The sequence below is a fragment of the Eurypyga helias genome, unplaced genomic scaffold, assembly GCF_000690775.1.
Source record: "Eurypyga helias isolate BGI_N326 unplaced genomic scaffold, ASM69077v1 scaffold43067, whole genome shotgun sequence".
In the NCBI taxonomy this organism is placed as follows: Eukaryota; Metazoa; Chordata; class Aves; order Eurypygiformes; family Eurypygidae; genus Eurypyga; species Eurypyga helias.
In genome coordinates this window covers 2458-13960 of record NW_010260591.1, presented here as the reverse complement: position 1 = coordinate 13960, position 11503 = coordinate 2458, and the positions used below count along the sequence as shown (strand labels likewise).

Sequence of the window (11503 nt, the reverse complement as noted above, 5' to 3'; positions counted from 1 at the left end):
AGCTGTATACTGGCAGTTCACTGTTGCAAATCTACTAGTTTTCATGAACACTTAAAAATAGATGAATTTGCACGTGGCAACATTGAAATAGCATGTAAAATAAGATGTCCCCCAATATAATCAAAAGGAACTTAAATGTTTAATTTAATACAGCTTCTGAAACAGTGAATATATGGAGTTTCAGTGAGACCAACAGGAAGTTTTGTGGGTAAAACCCTGTAGTAATACCTGACAATCTGTTGCCAAAGCACCATGCTGTTTTGCATCTTAGGGTACCATACGTGGATTTTTCCATCAGGCTCATGTGAAGATCGATGCTGGAGTCTAATGCCCCTTGGCAGCACTACTGAAGATACTTATCAAGCTAGTGCTGTTCACTGCTGCCATCGTGTGTCACTTAATATATTGCATGGGCTTTTAAACAACAGCGTGTTGTACTTAAAAAAACCCAATTTTGGAATATACAGCCGTCACTGCGTTTGTCTTTTAACAAGGGACTAATAAGAAATGTTATGTGTGAACCTGAGTCCTCGAAACTGGAGGAAAACGTCACTCAGGACTGTGCTGGATTGAGTAGATGAATTGGAAAATTAGTTGAAGAAAATCCACTCCTAATATTAAAACGACAGGCACGATTTAAAATAATGGGTCAGTAATTGCCTCTCTACTATGGTTCTGACGGAGAAGGATATTCGGGGTTTTTTTAAGGAAGGTTTTAAAGTCTGTTTATGCCAACTAAGACAATTGTAACTGGGAATGTGATTACTTGTGATATTTTCTCTGTGGTTAGCAAAACAAGACATAAGTATTTGCAGTGTAAGTATCCCAGTCGCTTCCATTAAAACAGGAAGTTTTTCTTCTTGCAGTTGGACGAGTGTTTTCCCTCACAAGGGGAGCAGAGTTTCAGTTTACATTTGTGCATAATATGGGCTCAGACCCTTTGAGTTCTGAGAATAGCGCTCAGATCTGTGTTACACAGCCACTCCGAAATCTTATTTCGGGTACTTTCAAATGACATTTAAAATACTCTTTGTCCTAGCATAATTCATAAAAGAAAATGACACTTCAAATTGAACTAGTTAATGGATTTTCTTCTGACAGGGATAACAAAATTGCAATAGTTATGCTGTTCATTGAGTAGAAGGTCCCATTAGCTCCAGAACCATCAGGAAAAGCAGCAAGAAATGTTTTGTAAAGTGTTTTGATCACAGATCTACAGCATTGGCTATAACTTCATTTCCCTGCTGTTTTTTCCTCCCTTTAGATATTCGCATACCGCTAATGTGGAAAGGCTCTGATCACTTCAGCAATAAAGAAAGTACGTAAGACGTAGCGAACTACTGTGATAAGCAATTGCTTATGCCTGTAAATCTAAACTGAACGGGGAAGTCCGTCCTCATTTCAACCCCGTCTTTGACCTTTCAGTAGGTCCATGTTTTACTCTGTTTGTTGCGTTCTTAACTTGAAATCACCGGTTGTAGCAGGTTGAGTTACTTCGAAGTCCTGTAGTTGTGTATGTTTAAACCTTAGTCTCTAAGAAGACTTTTTGAGGAGAAATTCCAGGAGAAGTAATGGAAAAGTGTTGTTATTAAATGGATAGCTGAGAAACTTCCGATTAAACATGCTGTTCTATGTCTTGTCTGCGTTTGAGAGAGTAGATTTGAGGCTATTTCCAGTGAGGAATGTAAATGAAAGTTGTCTGTTGGTGTTGAGTGGATTATTGGGTAGTCTTCAAGTACATGCATTTTGCTGTGTCATGGAGATTAACCCTAAATCTGTTCCAGCTGTCACCTGGCATTGATTTCACTTTGATTTTCAATAGGGTCAGAGGGGCTAAGCGTGTCAAAACAGTCTAATCCCATATAGTACATTCATAAAATGATACAGGCTTTGGATCAAATATTTGGGGTTTTTTGCTTAACATCAGTTTTATTAAACAAAATTGCATCTTTACTAACATTTCTGAAGTTGCTAGCACAAACTACCCCCAGTTATCAGGGGGAAAAAGAGAAGGTTGGGCATTTTTCCCTCTGTGAATGTTGTTCCAGCTCTACAGCAGCTTTGTTAGTCCAGTTATCATACAGTCCTATGAGACATCATTTACAGTGGGAAGAATTTGAGGGCAGTTCCTGAGAGGTCCGAATTACCATCTCTTCTACTTCTGTTTCTTGCAAGCATTTAGTATTATGATGGCTAATAAAACCTTTCTTTGGCTCTCCCCAGAATCACAGCGCTATGCGGTGTTTTGCTTGTTCAGACTGGGAGCCGAGGTTTTTGATACAGAGGTGGTCATTGTGGATAAAGCAATAACAGATATCTGCTTTGAAAATCTAACCATATTGTGAGTATAACTTATTTCTCTTGAACAAAGTACAAATGTCGCTGTTTTCTTCTGAAAGTGGATATGGTTATGAATAAGATTGGCTGAGGTCCACTAGGTTTTTCTGTGGGCAAAGGAATCAGTAGAGGTTCTGTTAACTTCAGCGGATGGCAGATCCCCACCTCTGGAAGGTTGGGGATGCTGAGTGTAGGTGTGCTGATTCAACTGTACCACTCTGTTTTTGCCACGCGGAAGCATTTTTCTTTATATAGAGAGATTTACAAACTTGCACCTCAAGGACAGAATTTCACTAATACTAGACCCAAAAAGCATTATAAACATATGGGGATGAATGTTGCACCCAGTGTTTTAAGTATTATCCTGTACAGCGGGCTATGGCCTCTTCTGATATTCTCCTAAGTCACAGTTCTCTCAGAACCAGACCTTCTTTTCCACACCTCGTGCTGTTACACCTGTACGTGCGTGTGCTGCACCCACAGTCCTTGGGGGTGAAGGAGACTGGGCAGGAAATTATTCACTTTAACCTGGGAAAGCGTAGAACGTCGTTCTCATGCACTTCTTCGTTGCTTTGTAATTTTTAAGGGAGTCCTGGGAGGCACTTAACTCCCTCCCACCCCCGCTGTATTTTCGATATTAGCAATTGAGATTCAATCTCCTGAGGGAGACTGGCTGGAGAGCTAGAACTACTGAAAACTTTAAATCAAGGGCCTGAAAACTGAGTGCTCAGGAGAGAGTGGATCTTTAAATCAGACTTGAAACTCTTAAACAGCTGTTCAAGTGAAGAGTGGGGGCAAAGGTGTAAATCTGCTTCTTCAAAGATATGAGACTTGACCGTTGTAATTTTCTGGGGAAAACTGCACCAAAAGCAGAAAAGACCTTCTAATTCAAAGAAGGACTTCTTGTGAAAGCCTTTGGGGTGATTTTGTTACGGGCATGTGTGTAAAGGCATGATTTGTACCTGAAGGGTGAGGCTAGGCTTCTGGCTGCTGACAGAGCTCGAGAACCTGGGAGTCGGTAGAACTGAGGACGGAGAAAGAGTGAGCCGTGGCCCGGAGAGTGGGGCAGTAGGTAGTTACGTTGTAATGACAGCTTTTGCTGGTTGTGAGAGGCTTTTTTCAGTGACTGAAGGGACTGGGGTGCGACTAAGGTGTCATTAAAGCATTTCGGCCCGAGTTAGAACCACAGGCACGGTTAGGCCTGTGGTTTTTGCGTAACAGCAGAGGGCAGGTTTAAGTGTGGTTGAATGTCTTGTCTGTGTATTTCCATAACATCGCTGGGTTTTTTGTTTCGGTTTGTAACCTAAATGTTGAATTTCCTGTTTGCAGTTGTTTATGGTTAATTGCAACATCCATCCCATGACTTCAACCCTAAGTTACTGGTGTGTACTCTAGTCTTTAATACCATATTAATGCATGTCTTCACCTGAATGTGATAGCATTCCTTCCCTTGATTAGAAATATATGTTATTTAATGTATATGGGAGCAGCAGTGGTCCTTGGCTGCGTACTCGCTTTATTAACAAATGCTCTGACATTTTCTCCTCCTTCAGTGATGAAGCAAGACCAGATTTCCAGGTGAAGGTTGAAATATATAGTTGCTGTACAGAGGAACCTTTATATCTAACAAACACTCCTAAGAAACTAGCGAAGAAGCTGAAAACATCCTTCAGCAAAGCTACGGGGAAGAAACTCAAAGCTGTGCTGGAAGAAGACAGCACTGAATCCCTTTTGCCTGCTGACCCAGTCATCCAGTAAGCCATATATATTGATATTCTGGATTTATCATTTTTAAAATAGAAATAAGACAGATATATTGTAAATATTTGGAAAATTGCCAAGAAAGTGATTATTTCTGTACTTAGCAGAGTGAAAAAAAATTTACATTTTAAATAGGAAATGAGAAAGTAGGTGTGAATTCCAACCACGGTTCTCAGCCCTGGGGCCTGGTTCTGATCTTGAAACATATGAGTAGGCTTCCTCTTTCTGCTGCACCGCTAGCTGGTAAATCCACTGCTCTCTGCAAACTGCAGTGTTTTACAGTTTGCTCTCCAGAGGAAATCAAGCCTGTGTGATCAGTCTGGCTGTGTCCTTCTGTCCACCTACCTCTCCTCCTCCCCTGTCCTATGTACTCCCGCCCCCCTCCTGTTTTGCTCATACCTGACAGACAGGTAGACGTGTGGGGAAGTTACAGCTGTGTGCAGTGGAGGGGGAGGAGAAGGCTCCCTTCTACCCTCTCCCCTAAAGAACCTGACCCAGCTGTTGGCTGTGCCTGGAGTGCGTGCTCTGCATGTGGGAGCCGTTCCGCTCGCTCGCTTTTCAGTGTGACTCTGGACTGTCAACGTCACTTTACAGTTACAGGCAGCTTAACAGGAGTTTTCTTAATTGACTTTAGCACAGAATGCTTTAAAATGACTTAAGGGTTTTCAGTGTTCCCAGCATTTACCTGTTTCCTTTTAAAAATGATCTTAAGTCTTTCGTGCATTTTTTTAATCGAAGCTAACTGCCTACTAGTGTTCCCCAGCTACTTTAATTTCATTGGAATTTAAGCAGGCCAAGTACCTAAGTCGTAAATACTAATAATATTGATTTTTTTTTTTTAAGAAAGCATTTTTTTTCCAACAAATTACTCTTTTTGGTGGCCGAACAGTAAAGAATCAACACCCAACTCTTGCCAGGCCTAGTCTTAGTCTAGCTTCACATGCCCATTTGCCTGGATTTTAAAAGGAATCATACAAGCAGATGCTGTCTTGGACGCATGGATATTACTGTGTGCTCATCTTACTGTTTCAGTCAAAGATACACATCCCAGAGATCTTCCCCAGGGCAAAGTGGATTTTAGTGCTAACTTTCCAGCGTCTTTCGCCTACTGACAGTTTACCTCTCGGTCGGCAGCGTGCGAGGCGGCCCCGCTTTCCGCGAGCTCCAGATGGGTGCTGACACTGGCGTGAGGGACAGTTTGCTTCACACAGAACCCCTAGCTAATTCGCTCTCCGTGTTCCTCGCCCGTTGTCTTCTAAGGCAGAAGCCTTGGGAGGCTGTCTAAACAGCTGCCTCCTCCCTCCCGTCCTGCCTTTGTTTTCTCAATTGTAATTGTGTTTTGCTTTCCTCCATCTTGAAGTGTGGTGTTTCTCCTGGAAATAATCATCTCACTGTGACTTTAGCAGAGTTAAGTGAACAGTGGTGCGTTCAGTGATGGCTTTGCTAGGTGATTAAAAACATTCTTGGAAAGAAATGGGTATTAGGGGCAGAAAATAAGTTGTCTTCTTTTCCTTATAGGCCCCCCTTAGGATTTATATTAGCAAGACATTGGTATGTAGCCCTTATAGAGGGGAAATGATTGCAAGATTACAAGAGATCTTTCAAGTATTCCCAGAGAATTTTACCAGTCCAGCAGGTGAAATTAAACTGCAACAAAAAAGGGAACTTTTCTGTATTCTATGAACACCTTTTCTCTGTAGGTTTCATTTGTACAGGCCTCTTTCTTTTCAGAGCACACATGGGACAAAGTTCTTGCTTCTCCAAAATCCCTGTGATCCCTCTGTGTCAAACTTCTCGGCTTAGAAACCCCCCTGCTTAGGGAGGAAACTGTCAGCCTTGTAACTTCTTGCAAAGGCTTGGTGACAAAGTGGTTTGAACGGTTGCTTAGGTCAGTCATACTGATGTTCTCTCTGCTCTTAATGATTTCTCCTTTCAATTCCATACAGTCTTTTGCCTGCTAAATTCTCCTATTCCAGCTTAACCTTTTTTTTTTTTTTTTGCTTTTCACACGTGCGATGTATTAATATGCATGGATGGGAAGGGCGATACAGCGATACCTTCCCACGCCAGCGTCTGTGTGGCAGCTTTGGTGCCTCTGCCTCTCGAGCAGTAAGCAGACTTAACAACGAGCCTTTGCCGCAGGCACGGTGTAGGGATGAGCTGGTTTATTTTTTAAATAAAGTCACTGTGTGGAACCATACTATAGATATGCAAAGTACCAAATGAGATGCAGCAGGCAGATCATTCTTCCTTATACAAAAAACCTGCCATTTAAGGCAGTCAGCTAATCCTGTGAATTGCAGAGGCAAAACATAGTCAACGATCCTGTTTAGCCAGTTAAATTTGAAAAATATTTGCAGATAAAACTTTTCTAAATTGTATTGCAGCTGGCTGAAAAGAATGACTTACGCTTTAGAATGAAAATGTTACTGTGAAGCATACTTTAAAAGTGAAGTAGCTATTTTTTTTGGCAAGGTTGTTGCAGTAATTAGTCATGCTTTGGGAAAAAAAAGTAACTTCAAAATCAGCACAGAAGTTTTATCTGTGAGAAGGAGCTGAACTTTTTGGTACAGTTTAAATGGAATGGTAACATATTGCTCAGTTTCATGACAAACCATGGTCGTGGAGAATCTTTTGTTAGGGAGCAGTCTAGCACAGGGAGTATATACAAATGCTGATAAGTGTGTTTCGTTCACATTGCCCTCTCAAAATGTTTCACGGCAGTGGTTCATCACCCAGAATGTTCTGTTTAATTTTCCCTTTATTCCCTTGAGGTAGATATGTAACAGACCTCCCTGCTAATGTACTTGCTACTTTTCCTCCTACTCTTTCATCAGGGTTAGGGCTAGGTAGGCATCTGCCTTGGCCCTTTGTGGAGCCAAAGATTTTTAAGATGGTACATTCCCACTGAGCTATTAGGAAAAATAACATTTGAAAAATATTATGACAGAAAACTCGTTTTTTAGTGATGTTAGTTCAGTAGCCTCCTCTCACCTTGCACGCCACTGAGCTATCTTACGCTGTACTGAAGATATTTTGAGGATTTTGCACTAGATCCTGTTAAGGAGAGTAGTTAATGACTGTGGGGGGTTTGTTTTCTTGTGCACTTTGTTTAAACTGCCATTAGCCAGGTGGGATTCTGACTGCATTGCTGGACTGTAAATCTGTTACTTGGTCCAAAGAGTATTTGGGGGAAAAGGTTAAACATGTACCAAACTTATACTAGATTATTCCAAGAACTGCATGCCGCATGCACCATGCTGAATTGTCAACGTGGTGGTTTTTTTTTTTTCCCCCTAGACAAAATCCAAGGCAAAGATATAACATTCTTAAACCTGTAAACACAATAAGTGTGAGAGTCTTTTATGCTACAGAACTGACTGTAGGATTTAGTGAAGAATCAAGCTATTAGATACTATGAAGAAATAGATACATGAACAACTGGTTTATAAAGTGTAGTCTACACAGACAAAGCAAAAGAGCAGAGCAGCATGGAGGAGCAACATAAAGGCTTTTAATTTTTAACCCGCATTTTCATATAAGATTTATGTTATCGGTTGCTCTATTAACTATAGCATTTTTTTGAACCTACTATGGAATCTAGTTGGTTTAGACCTAGGAATAAAAGCTGTAAAACTATTAAAAGTTACCTGGTGTCTGACCGGAGGAGGAAGATGCTTTTAGCATCCTCAGGGTTGGAAAGCACAGCCTTTACGCCGGGGTTTGGCAGCCGCTGGCTCAGCAGTAAGCTTGAGCCCAGCTCGTAGGCAGTGGCCACAGGACATGTCTCCTGGCTAGGAGGTCCCAGAGAGGTGGCTATGGAAAGAACCACCTGATGGGGCCTCGTGGTGTTGGTCTGCACAGTGGGGCCTGGAAATTGTGGGGTGGGAGGGAACTGGAGGTACTGTGATGGGTGGAGGCAGGAGACAAGGATACAGGCAACAGATGAAGAAACTGTGGGACAGTCTTGGTTTCCAAGGAAAAACAGAAATGGGAGAGTTCTGTGGGGTGCATGTCGGGGGGTGGCAATCTGTGGTCACTACAGGTGCTGCCGTGCACCTTGGTGTTCCCTGGTACCTGGATGTGTTATCTCGGGCATGTCTCGACTGCCTTTAATTACTGCCTGAGCAACATGAGGCAGAAGTGTCTTAATCGAGCCTTTTCCTTCACGTTTAGCGGTGCCAAGTACAGTTTGCTAGCATATACCACTCTGGGACTGGAGAGTGCTGACGACAATTTCAGGACCCACAGCCTTACCATTACAGGAAATGGTAAGTACATATGGTACCAATTTAAGGAAATAAAAACCCAGTAACATTTTGCATTTCTCTCTCTTGTAAACTAAAGAGCTTAAAGAGATTATTTTTCTTGATACTCAATATAGAACAACTTTAATAAAATATTTAACGGCTCTAAAATAGGCATCTATACACAGCTGAATAAACTATAAGTTGAGGAAAATTTCAAGTCCAGATGAAAACTTAATGCTTTTGGGAGTTTCTTCTGTCATTTGCATCTCGTTCTTATGCGAGTTGTAGCTATATACAAAATATTTCCCCTTCCTCACAACCAGGGGAGGGTATCAGAACGCAGAACAGCTTTCTCCTCCATAGTCAGAAGGAAAGCAGAAAAACAGCTACAGCTCAGCTCGGTTATTTCAGGCCCAGAACTGACACAGGCCGCGAGCACGTCTGCTTGCAGTTTGCATCGGGCGCTGTACTTCAGCTCTGGGACAGCACAAGTTGGCAGCAATCGACCTAAATACTAGCGCAGGGCCTCTCAACGATGCTGCAGCCCAAGGTGATGTTTTAGGTAGCAGGAGTACAGGTTTTGGTACTTTGTCCGTTATTTTCTGAAAGGATAACACCTCCCTCCCCCATAAGCCACCCTTTAATTATTAACTTAAGACAAGGGACTTTCACTATAGCTTCCGGGAACTTTATCTTTTGCTTAGGTAAACTTGACCTCAGAATTTCATTCTTTACACTTCATAAACTCTGAGCAAGTACAGATTTGAAGATTTATGGAACACTTCTTTCATGAAGGGTCAGGTGAATAATTCTGGGTATCTGAAATTTGTAAGCCTTTCCTTATTAGTACTTTGTGCTTTCTTCTTCAAATTCCTTTTTCTGTCATTAATTTACATCTTAGCCTGGTGAGAAATGACATACCTGGGTATTTTGGTTCACTGCAAGCATTTCTAAAACAGGACCAAAGAGAGTCACGTCAATGGAACGTTGTATTACTCGCTTCTAATTACAGAAGCGAGAGCCTATTACATAGCTGAGATGAGTGAGGGGGGATGCTGCAATTCATTAGAAACTCCTCAATCCTAAATGCTCTTCTGGTGCTGAAGACAGAAGTGGCTAGGAAAGCCTTGATAAAACAGTCGGAAGCAAAGTGCTCCTGTAAGCGTAGCTGTGTGCCATGATGGGATTGGCTTAGGGACCCTACTTAGGTGAGATGGCCAGTGTACTTACCTTTCAAAATGTTTCAGGCTGTGAATGAGATTTAGAGCTATATTCTGTGTAAGAACAACTCGTTCTTGCAGAACAATAGCTCCCTTTTTACTTGAAATTCTTTTGGAATTTTTTTTGTGTTTGTTAATTAAAGAAAAACTTAACTGAAGGCTAGAAGTTGGTTTTAGTCTAATCCTACGGGATTCTTTGTATATAAAAAATGCTTATTTACATTCATGATCTTAATGTAAAAATGGATGTAGAAAGCTAAACTCTATATTCAGGGCAAACGTTTGGAAGTAAGCATTTGCGTTTTCTTCGCCTGGTCTTTTCCCCCAGAGGAATCCTCCTTCTGGCTGCCCCTCTACGGAAACATGTGTTGCCGTTTAGTTGCTCAGCCTTTCTGCATGACTAGAGATATGATGGCAGGATTTCTTAATCAGCAGGTAAGACGACCTTGCTCGTGTCTACATCCTCCTCTGTTAATAGCTGTCACTAAGAGTCAACTGTTAAAACATTTGCTTTTTCCTGAAGTGGCTTCTCTAGTACCGTTATTTTCACCTGTTCTGTCTAGAGCAAGGGGAAAATTCTGCCTCAGAGCTGCATTTACCAACAGTGCCTTCAGCAGCTAAGCACCAAGAAATAACTGTTTCTTGGCATGTACCAATGAAATTATTTAGGCTGTTGCATAAAGATCAAGTATAGCTGTTGTTTCAGACTCGGTTTAGGCTGGTACTTAACGGCGGCAGTCCTAATAACACTGTGGCTCTCATCCTTGTACGTACCTCTCGCTGTGTTAGCACAGGAGTTCACATCACAGCGTGATGAATCTGACTGGTGAACCGAGCCATATTTAAGCTCATCCCTTCAAAAATGATTCATGTGAACTCAGTTTACTTCTCTGTTTCGGTTCGTTGCACAACTAGGCAAACGAGGAGGTGGTAGCGGAGGGCCAGAGGGGCTGGGTCATGTGTCAGGAGTGCTGAATTACAGGCTTTAAACCAGTTGTGAAACCACAATGTATTAAGCGGTTCATTCAGAAAATTTTTGAGAAAGAGGAATTTCTAGACAAATGTCTTTGACATTTGTTGAGTGTACTGTGTATTTCCAAAGTGAGATACTCTTTATTTCTCTCATTCTGTAATTACTGTAGCAATAAAGGTGGTTTCTTTCTTACAGTGGGCACCAGTTTTCCAGAGTTCGTTCTGTCTGTGCACGTTCTGTGTTGTGACTGTCATGAGACAATAAATCTGCAAAACCTGTAAAACACCAAAAAACTTGTTTAAAGTACTGCTGACTTTTCAGAAATCACTGACTCTGGAAGGTTCTGCACCAGCAAGCTGTTGTTTTACGAAAGCATCCAGCGTGGCTAAGTTTTGATCACGCAGGACCGATTTGTGTGTACCTCATAATACCCTCTTAATTTGGAGTCGGTTTGGTGATTTCTGACTATTCCTTCCTTTTAGCAAATGGTAGGAAGTCTAACCAGCTGGAGGAGGCTGTACTGCGTACTGAGAGGTGGGAAGCTCTTTTGTTACCACTCTCCAGAAGAAATTGAGGCTAAACTGGAGCCAGCCTTGACAGTTTCCATCAACAAGGTAAAACTGGCTGTATGGGGTTTTTCTGGTTTGGGTGTTTTGTTTATTCTGGGGGAGGTTGGTTTTGGTTTGAGCCGTACCTACAGCCATTTAGGCTCTCAGCTGCTGGTATGCAGAACGCTTTGCAGGTAGCATGCAGGTGGGATACGCTGCAGTGAAATTTGCAGCTGAAATTTTAGCAAGGAGGTTACATTTCTTACCTGCAGGTGTAGGTTCCTTCTGTTGCAACAGACTAGTTAACGTGGAGGCAAAAAGGAGGATGTTCTTCTGTAGGAAAAGTGCTAACCTGTTGTATGACAGTTCCGTAAGGCAGCCCTCAGAAACGTGTTGCTTACAGTCCCGTAGCAG

The 11503-nt window shown here is 41.9% G+C and overlaps 1 protein-coding gene across 1 annotated transcript; it reads left to right on the top strand.

The window, feature by feature from the left end:
* Window positions 1–1269: 1269 nt before the first annotated feature.
* On the top strand, window positions 1270–11155 carry LOC104512197 (rhotekin-2-like; the record flags this gene model as incomplete). The annotated part of the gene is made up of 6 exons (XM_010155081.1): window positions 1270–1318; window positions 2224–2341; window positions 3891–4091; window positions 8275–8369; window positions 9897–10003; window positions 11024–11155. Coding segments are annotated over exons 1-6 (690 nt in total), but the record flags the coding sequence as incomplete, so codon positions are not given.
* Between the last annotated feature and the right edge of the window lie 348 nt (window positions 11156–11503).